General features: G+C 43.2%; 1 protein-coding gene across 1 annotated transcript in view; it reads left to right on the forward strand.

Moving 5' to 3' along the window:
• TMC1 (transmembrane channel like 1) overlaps positions 1-19,194 on the forward strand; it is a 114,290-nt gene that overhangs the window by 54,128 nt on the left and 40,968 nt on the right. The window contains exons 9-10 of the mRNA XM_060236544.1: positions 5,346-5,488; positions 18,652-18,796. Coding sequence (XP_060092527.1) covers positions 5,346-5,488; positions 18,652-18,796 — 288 coding nt within the window. The remainder of the gene's footprint in view (positions 1-5,345; positions 5,489-18,651; positions 18,797-19,194) is intronic.

Here is a 19,194-nt window from a genome sequence, read left to right on the forward strand (position 1 = left end):
AAATATCAAAAATCCAGTTGTAAAACACATTATTTAGAGTAGTGTGAATAAACCCAAAGTTATACCCTTCTGACTCCATTATAGTCAATGGTGCCTAGAAGGATAGTACTCTACATAAGATAAGCATCCAAAACTACATTACAAACATGATATAATGTGACAGCAACAATTTGACTCGCCAACTTATGGTGAGGCCTGGAGATCTTGAAGAATTACAGTTGATCTCTAAACTACAGAGTTCAGTTGCCTTGGATAAAATGGCTGCTTTGGAGGCTGGATTCTATGGCATTGTACCCTACTGAAGTCTTTCATCTCTCCTAATTCTATCTGCCCCAGGTTGTACCTCTAAATCTCCAGGAATTTCCCGGTGTGGACCTGGCAACCCTCCATGTTCAATATTTTATCAAAACTTTGATAGTTTATTTGCTGCCTATCAAATCATCATGTTTTACAACTAATTTAGGTGTGCATACACAATACGGGGTTCATAACTAAGCACATTCTGTTGATTAACACACTAAGTAAAACTGGTAGGTGCAACAGAACAGCCGATTCAATACAACCAGCTCCTAAGTGAAAACATAACTTCAGATTCATGTAGATACATACAAATATATGTGTCGCTGTTCAAGTGCCCTTATCACCCTCCTTAACTACTGAAATCTATATTTATTTATTTATTTGATTTGATTTATACCTTGCCCTCCTCGCCGAAGCAGGCTCAGGGTGGCTTACAACATAAAATCCCAGAAACAATAAAATTAATAGGTATTAAAAATACACATTTGGCAATAAAATAACAATGATTAAAACAGTTAAAACAATTAAAACAGAAAAACAGAATATTAAGTTGACTATTATATGGATACATGAGTGAGTAATCTTATATAAAACTATGATGTTTCTAAAAATGAGTGTTAGAACAGAGGCAACAAGATATCTATTGTTTCATTATAAAGCTTAAATTATAGTTTACAAACTACAGAAATAGTGCAGTGTCAGCAATAACATCAGGACTTTTGAGATTCCATTCTGCTTATGAGGTTGGGAAGTAAATTGCATTAAAATCAATAGTAATGTATTTTATCCCAACCTGCCTCTGTATCCAGAAGTCTGATGTATGGTTAGTTCACCCAGACAAGATGCTTTATTGATGATCATCAGATTGGCTGCCTTTGAAGGCTGACTTTGTGGAACAGGCTTTCTGTTCAAATAAAAAATAATGCATTATGTTTAGCGTTAAATATATTTTATTGATCAATTAACTGCACAGTATATCTTTAAAGTTCCAAGGTGTGTTATAATTGCAAATTAGACTAAGTAATGTAAATTCATCATAGAATTATGTGAAAGTAGAGATTAAAATATTAAGTTCAGTGGTATTGCCAGGAAACAACAATAGCGAATTCCAGCCTATCTATTGCTTCAGTAGTGGCTATTTGTATATGGGAAGTGTGTCAAAATGAAAAACCCACATAAATTTTGCAGGAAAATTTGGAGGTGGCAGGAATGCAGTAATCAGTTTACAGATCTTTTATTTAAATCACTTTATCCCTGTTCTTCTGTGGAGCAAAAATGCATAAAAATTGGCACCTAATGGCACATTAAGCAGGGATTTATTGATGACAACCACCAATATGTGCACCATATTGGCTGAGAAATGTGACTTTGATTCCAAAACAACACTGTAAAAAGACCCAGGTGTGCACTGATTCTTCTTAAATGAACTGCTCCCAGAAAATATTTTGTAAGATGAGGAGGTATAGGTCAATACCTTAGCTACTTATTCCTTAGCTACTTATGTGAGCTACAATTGCCCTAACTGCAGAAAGTCCTTTAAGTTTCTAAAAAGAGATGTATTCCTAATATGCTTTTCATGCTTTATTATAAGCCTTGATTGGTTGTTGCCTGTTATCAAATTCCCTGACTGGCACTGACGTGTTCCAGGTAATGTGCCATGATGAGGAATGCTGAAAACTTTGACACAAACACAATCACTGGGCAAACATCCTTTCATTGAACGTTTTTGCTTATATGTGACGCAGGCTTCTGATCAGATTGGCTCCATTTGTTTTTGTTGGAATTTGTCTCAAGCAAGCACAGTGCTGAGCATCTTCTGCAGTACCCCCTTGTGCTTCTGGGCCAGGTCATGCCTTGGTAATGAATAACACACACACACACACAAATGCCGCTTGTGACCTATTTTCTGCTTGCACAGTTATGTAAATGATTTGTTTTTTCAATGAGTGGAGAAGAAGCATATATACTTCAAGATCATGGTCAGGATATTTAAATGAACTAGTTGTCTACTATGGAATTACTTGCATTTTGTCTCAAATTTGTGCCTGCATAGTCTGAGAAGTCAGTCCTTAAATGACTGACAGAGAATGCATTGTTTGCTTTTTGTTCTTGCATAATGAGTCATATCTCTTCATAAACTGATTATAATATTAGTTAGACTAATGATCAGGTGCCAAAAGAACACAGAGATTTAAATAGTAAGTCTCAGCTAAAAAATTTCCAACTTAACAAAAAACCCCTATGTTTTTTAACCTTCAAGACAGTGGTGGATGAGTTGCAGGGAAATGGCAGCTTGTGAGGACATAATATAATTATGGAAATGGACAAATTTGAATTTGTTGGGATGTATTTGAATGACTGATTCCCCAATTATTACCAGCCAGCAGGATGCAAAATGAACTGGCAGGTTCCTGGCAATAAGTGGCTGCAGTGTTAGCGGATTATGGAAGTACAGAGATGGTATGCCATCATGGGGGGTGGGAACAGGAATGAGAATGACCCCTGAGTGAGAATAGGATTCATCCTATAGCAATATTCTCTTGCCACAATCTACTTCAACAAGTGTTTGCACCTTCTGCAGTTGTGCTGGTTGCACTCCTTTAGTGGTGGTGTCTTAACTGGCACAAGGGCATTGCTATGCCAGTGTTTGTTGTGTTTTGTTTTTGCTGGCTTAGTCTACTAGCCAGGAGGGACTTTGGAGCAATTCTATCTCATTTACCAGGCAAAACTCAAATATAGGATATCTGACAAAATTCTGTATTACGGTGGCATAACTTCCATTGCTGTTCAGCTAATAGCTGTAATTAATTTTGTCAGTTTTCAAAGACAGTTTCTGAGAGTAGGAATAGATGAAGTTGCCTTACAATGAGATAGTCTATTGATTTATCTGGTTCAGTACTGTTTGCTCTGACTGGCAGCAGCTCTCCAGAGTATCAGGCAGACAGACATCTTTCCAAGAATTTGCTACCTGAGATCTTTTAACTGGAGATTTCAGAGAACAAACTTGGGACTTCTGGATATAAAGTATGTGTACTCTCCACTGATTTCAGGAAACTCTCCTGAAACCTCTACCAATACATCCAGAGCACAGCTAAAGATACTGCTAATAATGATAAAACATTACTGAAATTACTGTTGAGATTATATTTATTTAAAACAAAAACAAATTGACCCATGCTTGGTTTATTATAATACTACAATGGGGTGACATTTCCAAAACTGTTAATTAGAGGCCATGTTCCCTTATGCCATATGTTTACTTACTAAAATATATCAGATATCCTATTGAAGTCATTGTGTGGCAGCCAACTTTAAGAGAACTGAAGGGTAGGACTGAGTGTCATCAACTACAAATGCCTGTGCTGTGTGAGTCCAGAACATTGTTGATTCAATCCAAAGAGTCACCTATTGTCTCACAGGAGGAGTTCTATGAGTGGAAGACTTCTATAAGAAAAAGGGTACTCTGCATTCAAATTTATGACTTTAGGGTTGTAAGATCTGGACTTATCAAATAAGAGAAACAGTACTGGGTATCTGGCAACTATGGTTATCTTTAAGATGCTGTGAAGTTCTCTGTAAGGAACTAAAAAACTGATGACCTCAGAGTTCAATCATCCCTTGTCCTGGGAGTCAACATCAGTACTGAAGCAATTGAAGAAACAAATTGATAACCATGCTAGAAAACTATTCATCTTCCCTTGTCATGTGCTAATATTTCATTTTTGCCACGCCCAGCATTGCAAATGTTAATCAGGCAGGCAGTGTGACTCATGTCAGACATCCCAGTAGTCACAGTACATTAAATGCATGGCTGTGGATAAATGCAACAGAAGGATGTTAGCGTATTGACATTTCAATCTACTAATGGCTTACTTTTAAGAACTAACCAGCAGTTAAACAGCAGAAGGAGAGGGAACAGATGTATTTCACTTTCAGAAGGACTAAATCCCTTTGCATTACCAAAGTCAATTAAAACCTTTTCTGATTCATCTGCAGGCTGTTGGCAGATTACAAGGGCACACACTGAACTCTGGTGTCTGATTGGAATTCATGCTGGCCACTCGCAGGCTTTTCTGCTAGGTGACATTCATGAAAGAACGGTCTGCTGTCCATCAGCAACAGATGGTTGCTATAACTAAAAGACTGACCTTGTGTCAATACATTTGTTTGTTTGCATTTGACATTTACAGTTTTGGAAAGCAATAACTATTTCATGTTTCCTAATGGTATCATTCAGTGGGTCTAGATTATTAGTTTATTGTCTTTTGGAGAAAATAGAGGGATATTTTGTTATCTTGTATCACTTGATCACTATTCCTTACACATTTCAGAGGCAGCATCTTCCCCCATGTGCTATCTGAGCTCAGTCAGGAATGCTCTCAATGCAAGAGGGTTAATCTGTTATACCTGCAGCAGGGATAAAATCTAATGGCCAGTTCATACAATGAAGACCCAAGAACATACGTTGCAATTTCTTATGCTGAACTTAATCTCCAGATCAAAACTAACACTTCTTGTCACATTTCCCAATCATGCACATTGATAAGCTGCCAGCTGCATATGTCTGCTCAACAGGGACAGAGAAACTGGGGAAAGTAACAGCTGGCATAGAGGGAGAGGAACTAGGGGAAGGGTTTCTTCTTCCAGCTTCAGAACAGAAGAAGGTATGTTGGGACAAGCCTTGACTTCGTTGAGGCATGCTTATAGGGTCCATCACGAAGAAAAGTGTTTATCTACTCCTGATTCTAGTGGCTTAGCAGTTATTTAGAAGAATTTGGACATTTGAGGGGAAGGTGACAAACATCATGGGGCCTGGCCCCTATTTGCCCCTTCTCCTTTCCTTATCTTCTACCATCTTGCAGCTCTCCTGCCTGCCTGCCTTTCTGAACCACTGTGAAATGCTCAATGGTTTGGGGGCTGTTGTCAAAATAACTGCAATCCTAAATTATACTGTATGTTGTATTTCTTATTGCTATGACTGTTCTGCTCCTGTACAGTATTGCTTGAAGGTGCTTGGTAAGAGTTTCTAAATTGCTCCTTTTCAGGGCTTTGCCCAGTATTCTGTGCTCTTTTATGGCTATTACGATAACCAGCGAACCATCGGATGGTTGAAGTTCCGGCTACCTCTCTCCTATTTCCTTGTAGGAGTTGGATGCATTGGTTACAGTTTCATGGTTGTCATCCGCACGTAAGTTTCACTTAAGTGAAGAAATTAAGAACAGAAAATGTATTTATTGACTGATTTGGATTTTTACCCTGACCCACCCCAAGGCAGAAGGTAATCCTAAACTGTTTCAAATTGTCAAATCAAGTATAATGAAAAAAAGGGTTTTATAGTCTCCAAAGATTAAAACTCCCATTAAACCAATTCAACTTATTCATTATACCATAACAACAAAATGAAAAGCTTTTAGCACTTTCAACTTGGGTGGGGGGGAGGATAAAGGCATTTTATATTATTTGAATTGCTTTCATTAAAGCTGCACCATAAACACCAGGAATTTTGTGCAGTGGTTGGGAATCTGAGCAGGAAACCCTGGATCATTCTAGTATTATTTACAATATAATGTCAATGCTCATTTATTCATACTAGAATGACTTTTACAGTCTGACAGAGGTGGGAAAAACATTATTAAAAGATCATAACACATTTTCTATGCAGCTCAGAAGTGTGAATTAAATGTGTAAAAAAAAAGAATAGCGATGTCAAACTTTAAAAAAGACATTTTATCTAGCACAATATCTAAGATCATCTCAAAAATTACAATAATTCCTCTTGATAGCAGAGGAAAGAGAGGTCAACAGCAGACTATGAAGCATCTCACTGAATAAGTAGTCAATAGCTGTGTACAAGAATACAGTGATGCTACTTTTCAACAAAATACCAATATGTGGGGGATCTGCAAGGATCTGGAGGGGAGGGGGTATTTTTCATTTCCCCTTTTCTTCCCTTGCAGCCCCATAGCCTCTCACTTTGTCTTGCTTACTTCTCTCCTTACTACCCGCCAGTCAGCCTATGTTTGTTCCCAGTCTTCTGCTTTATCTTCTTCCCTCCTGCTAGCAGCTGGGAAAACTCTGGCTAAATTGTGCGGTGCTGGACAACAGGCCCAGCTGCACTGGGGGGGTTCCCTGAAGGGCTTGTGGGGGGCACGACCTTCCTTTGTATTCCTTGTCCCACACTAGTCTCTCTTTCCTTCCTCTGGGCAGCCCCCATATCATTTCCTCTTTTCCTTCATTCATCTCTCCTTCCTACTTACCACCCAGTAGTATCTGCCCCCCCCATATTCAGTTGTATTTATTATTTACTTCATTTATATCCCACTTTTCTCCACAATGGGGATCCAAAGCAATCATTTTATTATCACAAAAATCCTGTGAAGATAGGGTTAGATTGAGAGTTTGTGACTGGCCCAAGGTCACACAGTGAACTTTGAATCAAATTGGGGATTCAAACCTAGTACTCCAGATCATAGCCTGAAATTCTTACCACTTAACCAAACTGGTTTTTGTGGGATGACTGCTGTTGACCAGTAGCAAGCAGCCAGTCCTGGGAAAGTAATACAAGTTGTGTGGTAGCAAGTCACCTGATGGTTGATGCCTGGCTTGACCCTAGTGAGTCCTTTCTCAAGTCCCTGGAAAGGGCCCTTGCTGACCTCCCCCCACCTTACCAACAGAATCCAAAGCTTGAAGGCTTGCAGTACTATTGAGGTACCTTAACAATCCTGTAATATTGCCGCTGAGAGAGCATTCATTTCTTAAACCTACTTATGTTGTTTCTGTTATTTGGGGATTAATCCCTCAGGGTTTGGGTAGGGTTTTTTTTTGAGATTTCAGATTTTTCTGCAAACCTGGGGTGTTTGTTTGTTTTTTATGTTTGTAGAACAATCTGGCTGGTCTGTTCATGTCCAATCTTTTTAATTTATTCTTTATTTTTCACATGTATATTCCTCCCTTCCCAAGACAGGCTCAGGGTGGGTGACATAAAATCTTTAATAATAACTCTCATGTTGTGGTGACAGATATGACCATCCTGATTGGTTGGGGCATGGTGAGACTGTGGGGTATAAGCCTTTGGTCTGTCAAACTACCAATCAAGAGTACTTGTGTGCTATTGGTTGATTCTGCTCCTTTCTCCTGTCCAAGTGCCTGTTGCTAGCTTGCAAAGCTGATTCTGTCAGTAAAAGTCAACCACAACTTTAGTTCTGGCAGGTACTTCAGGAACACACTATTGGCCCATCAAACTTAGCCTGGAAGCTGGGAACAGCCTTGCACCAATTGGCTGGGCTGCAGCTATGGTAATGGAAATGTAGCCAATTGAGAGACTGTAATGTACTCAGAGACGAGACGTGGTGAAGGCAAGAAGCTTTAATGGATGGTACATCACAGAACAGGGCAACGGGGCCGGGACCCTCTTTATATACACTTTTCCTGGAACAGCCCACAAACTGGCCAGTTCAATCCTGGCCAGTCAAACTTCCCGCCACAGATCGTGATTGGCGGGTCCTTTCGCGCGCTGTGCTGGGCGACCAGGAGACTTCCCCTGGTCGCCTCTGCTGCATGGCCACGCGGTGCTTTATTTCAGCACAAGACGCTACACTCCTCCCTTTCTAGTTTAAGGTACACAGTCCTGTAGGTAGGCTGGAGCCCTGTGCTCCCGGGTCGATTGTCTTGGGGCTGCTTGTGGCGTCGGAGCAGTCCCCGTGGAGGGGGTCTCCTCCTGTGGATCCATCTCTGGAGGCGGACAGGCCGGTTCTGCTTGCAGATCAGGATCGGCCGGTCTCGGGGAATCGTACGCTGGGAGGGTCAACCCTGGCGATGCCGCCGCTGGTGTGTCAGTTGTTGGTTCTCCCCCGCTTTCCAATTCTCCCACCCCAGTCATTCCTCAGGCAAGGTGCGGCGCCGCATCTGATTGATGTGCCTCTGTAGGACCTGGCCCCCCTCGATCGCTACCTCGTATGAATGAGACCCCGTCACTCTCAGCACCCTGCTGGCTACCCACTCTGGACCGTTCGTGAAGTTCTTCACGTACACCGGGTCCCCCGGAAAGAACTCCCATGTCACTTCCCTGATTTCGGGGGAACTGCGGATGTCCATGGTGTAGCCTGTCCAACCGGGTTGTTAGCTTCCTACCCATTAGAAGTTCCGCGGGGCTTGACCCTGTCACTGTGTTGGGGATGATCCTGTTGTGGAACAGGAAGGTAGCAAGGCGGTGGTCCCAGTCCCCTTGTACGATGCAACCCATGCGTACCATGCGTTCTGCCTGACCGTTGGTGGCCGGATGGAAGGGGCCGGACCTTATGTGTTGTATGAGGTACTGGCTAATAAACTCCCTGAATTCCCGTGAGGTAAATGTGGTCCCGTTGTCCGTGACCAGGGTATCGGGGATCCCGTGTGTGCAAAAGACCCTCCTCATGGCTTTGACTGCTGCTGCCGTGGAGGTGGATGCAACGGGGATCACCTCTAACCATTTTGTGTAGGAGTCGACCAGGATGAAGAATATTTGCCCCTGGTACGGCCCGGCGAAATCTAAGTGGAGGCAGGACCTTGGCCGCCGGTTGGACTCCCAGCAGTGGACAGGTGCGCTGGGAGGATTGGGCCTAGACTCCTGACATGGTTGGCACCGTCTCACCCTCCCCTCTATTTCCTCATCCATGCCTGGCCACCACACGTAGCTGCGGGCCAGCGCTTTCATCCTTACTATCCCCGGGTGGGTTTCGTGTAAGGCATCTAGTACCTGTTTGCGCAACAGGGGAGGGAACCACCACTCTACTTCCCCAGAGTATACATCCCTTATAAGAGGATAGCTCATCTCTACGAAATGCAAAGGGCCTGAACTCACTGTCCAGCTTGCCCGTTGGCCACCCCTTACCCACCCAGTTCAGAACCCATGCGAGGGTGCGGTCCCTGCTTGTGGCCCGAGCCACCTCCGCTGCGTGGAGGGGTCGCTCGGGCAGGGACTCCAGAAGCATCACCATGTGGGCCGGGGCGGGATCTGGGTCTGTTGAGGGAAGTGGCAGGTGGCTAAGGGCATCCGCGTGACCCATGGCTTTGCCCGGGTGGTTTACCAAGGTGTAGGTGTACGAGTTTAAGAATTGGTTCCACTTCAGGACCCACTGCAACACGATTTGTGGGGTCTGATGGTCAAGGGCGAGGAGGTCCAGGAGTGGCTTATGGTCCGTGGCGATGGTGAAACACCTACCGCATAGGTAATCGTTGAATTTGTGTACCCCCGCCACGATTGCCAAAGCCTCCTTATCGATCTGCGCATAGTTGCGCTCAGCTGGGGTTAGAGTTCTTGAATAGTACGCCACCGGAACCTCCCTCTCGTCCAGGAGTTGGTGCCCCAGGACTGTGCCCACCCCGTACGGGGACGCATCGCAAGCCAGAATTAGCGGAAGGGCTTCATCGAAGTGGTGGAGCACCGCGTTAGAGACAAGGAGGTCTTTTACCGCCTGAAACGCAGCGGCTTGTCTCCTCACCCAAACCCACGGGGCTTGTTTGTCTAGCAGCCTTTGGAGTGGTTTCGCTATAGCCGCTTTGTGGGGCAAGAACGAATGATAGAAGTTCAACAACCCCAAGAAACTTTGGAGCTCTGCCTTGCACGTGGGGGCAGGGGCTTGGACAATCGCTCTGGTCTTTTCTTCCTTCGGGTGGATCCCTGCTGCATCTACGGCAAACCCCAGGAACTCCACCCGCGGTACCCCCAGCAAGCATTTTTCTTTTTTTACTTTAAGCCCCATCTCTTGGAAATGGTGGAGTACTTCTCTCAGGCGGCAGCTGAACTCCTCGGTGTCCGGGGCGGCGATTAAAATGTCATCAAAAAATGGTTGCACTCTGGGGATCCCTTTAAGGAGAGAGTCAATTATGCTCTGAAAGATCCCCGGAGCTACGCTAACTCCAAACTGCAGCCTCCGCACCCTGAAAGCCCCCCGGTGAGTCACGATGGTCTGAGCCTCGGCTGTTTTGGCGTCGACCGGTAATTGCTGGTACGCTTGTGCCAAATACAGCTTCCCAAAAATTTTGGAACCTGCTAAGGCTGCCAGTACGTGGCTGACCACTGGAATGGGGTAGAGGTTGTCTTGGAGTGCTTTGTTGATTGTGCACTTGTAATCTGCACAAATCCTCACATCCCCATTAGGCTTTACCAGTGTGACTATGGGGGTTTCCCAGGCCGCATAGGACACTGGTTCTAAGACTCCCTGGGCTGTGAGGCAGTCCAGCTCCGCCTCAATCTTTGGTTTTAAGGCGAACGGGACCCGCCTCGCCTTGAGCCGGATCGGTCTGACCAGGGAATCGAGCGGCAGGGTGATGGGCGGCCCCTTGTAACTCCCCAGGGACCCATTGAAAACGGCTGGGAATTCCCGGCAGACGTCCTCAAAGCTACCCGCCTGCACTTGCTCTACCCCCACTAACTGGATTCCCAGTGGTTGGAACCAGGCCAGCCCCAGTAAGGTGGTGAGCTGGCGCTTGACCATCAGAATGTCCAGAGGACCCCTGAATTTCCCTCTCTCCACCCGTACCCAGGCCCAGCCCACAATGTGTACCGGGTTTTTTTGGAAGTCCCTCAGAACAAAGTCAGCCGGCCTCAGTTGGAGGCGGGGGCACAGTTTCTTTAGGGTTTCCTCCGAAATTATGGAAATGGAGGAACCCGAGTCTACTTCCATGAGGCATGGGTTTCCCTCGACGAGGACCGTCAATTTCACCTTGTCCGGGGTGGAGAGGGGCAAGTTCAATACTTGCAGGCTGGTTGACGCCGTCGTGTGAGCCTCGGTGGAGTCATGATGCGCTGTCGGTCGCCGACGGCTGTTCTTGGCCCGGCAAGCCCGAGCGATATGGCCTATCTTCCCACAACTGCGGCAGTCCATGTTGTGGTATGGACAGTCCCTCCTCTTGTGGGGGTCGCCACAGCTGGCGCACTTGATGGTGGGGGATCTCTCCGTCGCTTGTTGCCTCGTGGGGGCTCTTGGGTCTGTTCCTTGTGGCCGCTGGAGCTGGAAAGCCTCTTCATCCTCCCGGTCGCCCCGGCGCCATTTCTTCCTGGTGGACTGCCTCTCCACGTGGGTGGCTGTATGCTTTTGTGGCCCTCTCAAAGGCCGTCGCCTCGTTGAAGGCTTGTTGGAGGGTGAGCTCTTCCTTGGCGAAAAGCTTCTGTTGCAGCCTTTCGTCTCAGAGGCCCCAGACGAATCAGTCCCTCAGGGCCTCCTCCCGCTTGTCGAAACTGCAGTTCCCTGCGATCTGGCGGAGAGCAGCCAGGTAGACTGCAGCTGTTTCCCCGGGCTTCTGATCCCTCTTGTGAAAGAGGAATCTGCGGGCAATGATGGACGGTTGGGGCGAGAAGTGCCCTGTGAGGAGTCTGACAACCTCCCCGTATGTCCTCTCGGTGAGCTTCGCTGGGGCTGAGAGACCGCGTGCGATCTCGAAGGTTGCCTCTCCGCAGACGCTCAACAGGACGTCCCGCATTCAATCATTGTCCGTGATCATGTTGGCCCGCAGGTAGCACTCGACTCGTTCAGTGTAGGTCTCCCACCGTTCAGGGTGGTCGGGGTTGAATTCAGCAAGATGGCCCGTCGTTACGCTAGAGTTCGCCATTGTGGCGGCGGGCATCTCAGTTTCTTGCGGTCCTGTGCCTTCCTCGCTTCCAGCCAGGTAAGTTGCTTTCTGCTTGGGGAAGCATTCCTAGCCGGATCCCACCTTCATCTCCAGTGTAATGTACTCAGAGACGAGACGTGGTGAAGGCAAGAAGCTTTAATGGATGGTACATCACAGAACAGGGCAACGCGGGCCAGGACCCGCTTTATGTACACTTTTCCCAGAACAGCCCACAAACTGGCCAGTCAAACTTCCCGCCACAGATCATGATTGGCAGGTCCTTTCGCGCGCTGTGCTGGGCGACCAGGGGACTTCCCTTGGTCGCCTCTGCTGCATGGCCGCGCAGTGCTTTATTTCAGCACAAGACACTACAGAGACATTTGGAGGGAAGTAAAAAAATGCCTGAGAGTTGAGCTGTAGGACTGGAACAGTTCAGTTCAGTCTGGGAACTGTGGAGATCAGTCTGAGAACTGAGGAGTTCAGTCAGAGAACTGAAGCTGAACTGTTGTGAAAGCAACTGGAAAGGAGCTGAGACATCCTGTGGACTAAGTTCCTTGGGAGACAGAACAGTTTCTGTCTGTGAGAGAGTTATTGGGCAGAAGGGGGCAAAACCAGGCACCTGCTGTGAGGAGAAACTCTCTGAGGAGATCTGTCAGCACATCAGGGCAGTCTCCTGGTCTAAATAAGAACACTCTAACACACAAATATTGGGACTGGATTCTAGTGGCTAGGATGGATTCCCAAGAGTCAGACAAGGAATCTAGCTGGGTGGGACACACAGGATTGAGGGGCTGATTAGAGCACTAAAAAAGTGTGAATCCTGAATGCTAGTGTATACATCTGTTAGGGAATATTGAACTAGCACAAGTCAGGAGTCCTCAGTGTGAATGGAAAAGAGTGTGTGGGCTTTTATGAAGTCCAAACTTAGGGCTATTCCATCTCTGCTAGTGTTCCTAGTGCCAAGGAGGCACTGCCTGCCTATCCAAAGTTCCTATAAATTCAAAAAGGCTGCCTGTTTATAATTGTTCAGCCTAACAATCTCTGTGTTTAGAGATTAATTATTTTGGCCAACCCTCTGCCTGCCAACTGAATTGTTTTTTTTATCAACCTAATTAGTATTATTTAATCCCTCTCCTTTGCCTTTTGTGATCCAATAAATATTCTTTGTGGTTTTAACTTTAAAACATCTGGTGCCTAGTTTTTATATAGTTCTGACAGGATTTCTGTGCATGTGCCTGAGATCCTGAAAGAATGTGACAGGGAAAAAATTCATAGTGGTCACCCTCTCAAGCTGACCTTGACCAGTTCCTCTCAACTCTGGCCTCCCGTTGGCTGATTCCCTTGCCTCTGCCTACTGCAGGCCCAGGAACATTGAACACACTGCCAAAAGCAGACTTACCTCAGAGACAGTCACATCTCCAACTCTTCTTTGTGTCCTCTCTGTCAACTGGCCTCCCAGCACACACAGCCTCCAAAGACCACAGAAAAAGCCAGGGAGGCCAGGCTTTGCTGGGCCCATGGCTGCATCCTGGGAATTGCTAGCCAAAGGCTGTTGCTAAGTAACCCAGGCTGCTTTTGTCAGGAAAGGGAGAGGCCTCCAGGGGAATATAATGCTTTACAGTCCACCCTCCAAATCAGTTATTTTTCTGCGATTTTGGAGAAAGATCTGTTGTCTGGAGTCCAGATGGCAGAGATCAACTCCCCTTGAGGTGGGCAGAGGGAGTGAATGCCTTCACTTGGGTGAGTCTGAAGACAGCAAGAGTGGGGGACACTCACCCAGAGTGATACCTTTCTAGGTTGATAGAAAACCCTGGATATTCTGTGGTGGAGTTTGAGGAGGGCATACAAGTTAGGGCTTCAGAGTGGGGTCTGCCAGACCTAGGTTCTTGCTGACTGAGTGATTTTGGACCAGTCATACAGTACTAGCCTTACCTGCCTCACAGGGTTGTTGTTCAGATCAAAGTGGGGAAAGAAGAATTATGTAAGCTGCTTTGGTCCCCCCCCACACACACACTATGGAGAAGGACTGTCTTTTCCTATGAAGAGGCTGCATGGAGGAGTAGGGCAATGGAAAGCTGAAGTTAGAGGGGCAGATAATTGGAAGGAGATAGGGTTGCCAACTTCAGGTTCAGAAATTCCTGAAGATTTAAAGGGTGGGGCCTGGAAAGGGTGGAGTTTGAGAAGGGATGGGACCTCAGACAGCTACAATGCCATTTCCTCCTTGGGGAACCACTGTTGCCAATATCCAGGTGAGGGCAGGAGATCACTCAGATTTACAACTTGCTCTCCAGATGACAGAGATCAGCTCCCGTTGAGGTGGTGGTGGGGGGAGTGAATGCCTTCACTTGGATGGGTGGGAAGACAGCAAGGGGAGCATTTACCCAGAACCTCCTTCTAAAGTCCATTGTATTTTTCTTTACAATGGACCTTACTCCAAGTCAAGTATAAGATAAATATAACATGGGTTCTAAAATTAGAAGCTAAAACATACAGACAATAATACCCATTTTTCCACAGATAGGGCCACATTGAGAATTATATTTATTAATGGTCATGACAAAGGACTGATATCCTGTAGTAGAAAGCAGAACCTTCACTTGTGCTGTCTCTTTGAAAATCATACACAGCACTTGCCTCTCCAGTACTTACCACAGTGTGAACTAAAAATATTTTCCCTCCTTTCTTGGGCCAACATTGTGCCTCACACTGTGCCCCAAATAATATTTTCTCAAAGCCTAAAGATGCCATTAAGATGTAGACTTTGATGCCATAAGGAAACTTCAGAGATCCAGTTGTTGTGTTTACTTTTGAGATTATGTAATCATGTTTTTACTCAATGAGTTACCTCAGAAATATTTCTCATGAAGTTGGTATTTTGCCACTTTGGCATGTGGTGGAGAAAGATGTCAGCATAAAGGGATGCCACCACAACACTCTTCCTGCAGTACAAAGTATAGACGTATATATGTGTGGTGGGTGCAAATGTATCTCATTTGAGAGAAAAATCAAGGGCAGAACAAACGGATAAATTTGTTTGCTGCGGAATATATTGACACCGGACATACAATATTGAAAAGAAACTGAAAAAAAATAATGTCAAGTTTTACAGACATTAAGCTGCAGAAGACTCACAGTTTCAGAATTATTAGCTGCCAAAATATGCCTGATTAACATATAAAGGTTTTAATGCCCAAGGCACATTTTTTGACCCAGTTATGAGTTATTAAAAATATTTCTTTGATACATATTTGTGAAGATTCTTTTGACTTAATCAGGGAATTATAACTGAGTAACTGCCAGTTGCTGAGGTTTTTTTTTTTTTTTTAAAAAATCCTTACACCACAATCCCTGGAGCCAAAATAAAAGAAATACCCCGTGTAAGAATGTTCTGCATGTGCTAAATTTCCATCTGGCCACAAGATAATCTTGATCTATATTTAGGTAACCTTAAGAGTAAATCCTCTTATATTTTTCAGTTTGTTGATTTCACAGAAAAACAATATGATAAACGTGACGTCCCGTTACTACTGAGCTTTTTATTTAGATGGCTATTTTTTTATTTGTTGCTATTAGCTGGATAGACAAAAGAAAAGGGGAGAGACAGAGGACAAAGGAATTGATATTGCATTTGTCAAAATAATCACTGGGGCAATAATCAGTCCTTTACATTCCTACCTTCCCATTTTGAAGCCTTTAAGTAAAATTACCTGTCAGTAAAATTACCTTTAAGTAAAATTACCTGTCAGTCTTAAATTCTGATGATGCAGTTAATTTGATGCCACCTTAATTTCATACACTTTTAGGTATTTTTGCCAAATTTTAAATACCATCCATTAATTTTTTTTTACACAAGCTCAGTTTATTTAAATATTTACTTTCCACTTTTTCCTCTAAAATCTCCATAGTGGTTTACCAGTAAAATTAAAAACAAGAAAGAACACCTACATTTAATATAATAAACTATAACTGAATTATAAAATGATAAAATAAGACATTTACATCAAGTAGAAGCAATAACAACTTCAAATATCATTTTTTTTAATTTTCTTAACAAAAAAATCTGGCACCTTCGGGAAACAGACTTTTTAGTGTTTATAAAACAATCCATAAATGGAGCACCGTTACTTTAAAGGCACTGTCTCTATTTATTACCAATCTAATTTCTAGAAGCAGAAGGCCAGGAGAAGTGCCTGTGAAACAGGTCTCATATTAGAGAAAACAGTGCTTCAGTTTCAACAATATCTGAACAAAAACAGTGCTTGGTATGCCTCAATCAAATAATGGGACTGTTTGCTGTATTTTATTTATTCTGTAGATTAACTAAATTAGGTATTGTGTTTTTTACTGTTTTATTGTAATTTTAATGTTTTAACTGTTGTAATTGTTTTCTTTTCTGAGCCTGCTTTGCAGAGATTGTGGGATATGTCAAATGAAATAAACAAAATAAATAAAAAATAAAGTATTTGTGGTTTAATTGCTGGGTCCAATTTTAATTGGTGTGGGCAAATCTTAATCAATGAGGCTATGAATTAATGGCACAGTTGTTATGGTTTGAAGATCTATTGGTTCTGGTGTGTTGATAGCCAAGAGCATAAAAGAGAAAAATTTAACAATACCTTTTGTTTTAAGAATACATAGTATCTATTAAAGTTAAATTGAAAGTTATCTCATTTTTTTCAAAAAGTGTAATGTTTCTGGATCCCATGGTAAATCTCCACTGATGGAAGGTATTTCTTCGGGTGGGTAGCTGTGTTGATCTGAAGTAACAGAACAAATTTTGAGTCCAGTGGTATCTTTAAGACTAACAAAGTTTTATTCTGGATATAAACTTTCATGTACATGCACACTTCTTCAGATACATTGAAACAGTCTTCCTCAGGCCTTCTAGGGAGAGAGATACTTAGTTGCCAGGAAGCTCTAGTTAGAGTCAAGATGCAGAAGTAACTGGGCAACAAGTATAGCTGAGATTGGATTAAAGCAGTTGGTAAGACCTGTGATTGGCAGCAAATTAGCATACAAATACGAGAGTTAAAAACAAATGTGAGAACTAAGTTTGAGTCCAGTGACATCTCCAACAAAGTTCAATTCTGAGTATAAGCAAGAATCAAGAGATTTAGCATGTGTAGATGCACACTTCTTCAAATACATTGAACAGATACCTTCAAGTGTTACTGTCACAACTTCCATCTTAATATGCCACTAAGAATTTAATTCCAAACACTTTATTTAATGTTCCCCACTGAATTGGGCCCAAGCTCTAAGGATTCTTCACTGGACTATGTGGCCCTGAGGATGACATTCTTACGTTATTAAAATCATAGGACTCTGGGTTAATATAAAACAAAATAAAATGTTATTTGTACAATAAATGTATTGGTTTCAAGATGTTTATAGCTTAATTCTTTTTACTGAAATGTCACTCTTTCACTTCACATACTCCTCACTTTCAAATCCTTCTTTCTCTTCCAAACAGTTTTCTGACAGCTTCTGCCTCTCACACTCCTGTAATACTCTGACAATATTAGGTTTTGGCTCTCTGTCTAGCCCCTAATATGTCCTCTAAAGTGTTCTACTTTTTTTCTCTAGAAACTTAATGCCTTTCACAGCATTAGTATGGGATTCTAATCAGAAGACTGCTTCTCAGACTCTGTAGACTGCTGACTGACCACAACTGATTGTTAACTGCTGTCACTCTGCTGAGAGTTAACTGCTGACTCCCCTTTCTCTCTCTTTCCCTCCACACATACTTCTTAGCTCTGTCCACATGCTCTCAGTCACCAACCAATCACCTCATTCATTCCCCTTCTTTCACTCCCTTTCTCTACTGCCATTTGCCAACAATTAAAGAAACATGTACATATAAATTCAAATTATTTCAATTGCACATGGGGAGGGGCAGTTTGCCAAGAAGGGCATCAGGATGATAAGTATAGCTTATATACTTTGCCCTGAGTCCTGCTTGCAGGAAATGGAGCAGAACAAAAATCAACTAAACTAACTAGCTAAGATTGAATAATGCAGTTGGTAAGGTCTGTGAATAGCACCAAATTAGCATACAGATAATAAAGGAGTTAAAAACAGACATGATAACTTAGTTGAATCCAGTGGGACCTTCAAGATGAACAATGTTTAATTCTGGGTACAAGTGAGAACTGAGTGACTTAGCATGTGTAGTGAGATAAGAACCAGATATTGCTGTTAAGCCTAGGTGTTCCACTATCCTGAGTGTCATAATAGCTTGAAATTCAGCAATCTCCCGTTCCACTCTATTTTTGAAATTCCTTTGCAGTAAAACAGCTACTTTGAGGTCCCCCATTGAGAGCCCTGGGAAGTTGAAATGTTCTTCTCCAGGTTTCTTGGTTTTGTGATTACTGATGTCAGGTTTGTGTCCATTTATCTCTACTCCAGGTTTGATCTGTTTGCCCTATGTGGTGAGAAATATCTATATGCAAGGTATTTCTTTCAGTGGAAAGGAAAGAATGTCCTCATCTTCCCATTCCTGCTGCATCCTGAAGTGCTTCTTGGGACATAGCAAATGAATTGGGGGTCTGCAGTAGGAAAAGTGCATTGTTGAAAATTGGCTATCCTTCTCACTAGTGGAAATTTATTGTGGGGTCCATGCCGCTGCATTGGTGTTTTCATAATGTGTACATTTAATTAAATGTAACTGAGTTGTTAAATAATGTGTTAATTAATTAACTAAAATAAATATAATGTAACAAAGAGGAACAACTTACATTCAAATATTTTTGGCATTTTCAGAATGGCAAAGAATGCAGATGATGATGGCGGTGGAGATGATACAAGTTTTAATTTCAGCTGGAAAATGTTCACCAGCTGGGATTACTTGATTGGCAATCCTGAAACTGCAGATAACAAATTTGCATCCATAACAACTAGTTTCAAGGTAATATATGGCCTCCTGGAAAGAAGTTCACTGCTTTTTCTGCCCACTACCAAGAATGAATAGCAAATCACTTAATATAGTAATAGTAAGTAGTTATATAGTTATCTTACTAGCTACAAGTTATATTAATAGTTATATTACTATTTTATAGCAATAAAAATAACAGGATAGTAAAAGTGGTACCTTGGTCACTCACCATTTCTTTATTCAGATTTTTATAACCTGTCTTTCTCCACAATGGGGACCCCAAGCAGCTTTTAATGTAATTTCCTCCTCCTCCATTTTATCCTGTGAGGCAGGTTAGACTGATAGTGTGTAACTGACCCAGCCAACCATCAAGCTTCCAAAGCAGAGTGGGGATTCAAAGCTGGGTCTCCAAGATCCAGGTCTGATGCTAC

The sequence above is a fragment of the Heteronotia binoei genome, chromosome 4 (assembly GCF_032191835.1).
Source record: "Heteronotia binoei isolate CCM8104 ecotype False Entrance Well chromosome 4, APGP_CSIRO_Hbin_v1, whole genome shotgun sequence".
NCBI lineage: Eukaryota > Metazoa > Chordata > Lepidosauria > Squamata > Gekkonidae > Heteronotia > Heteronotia binoei.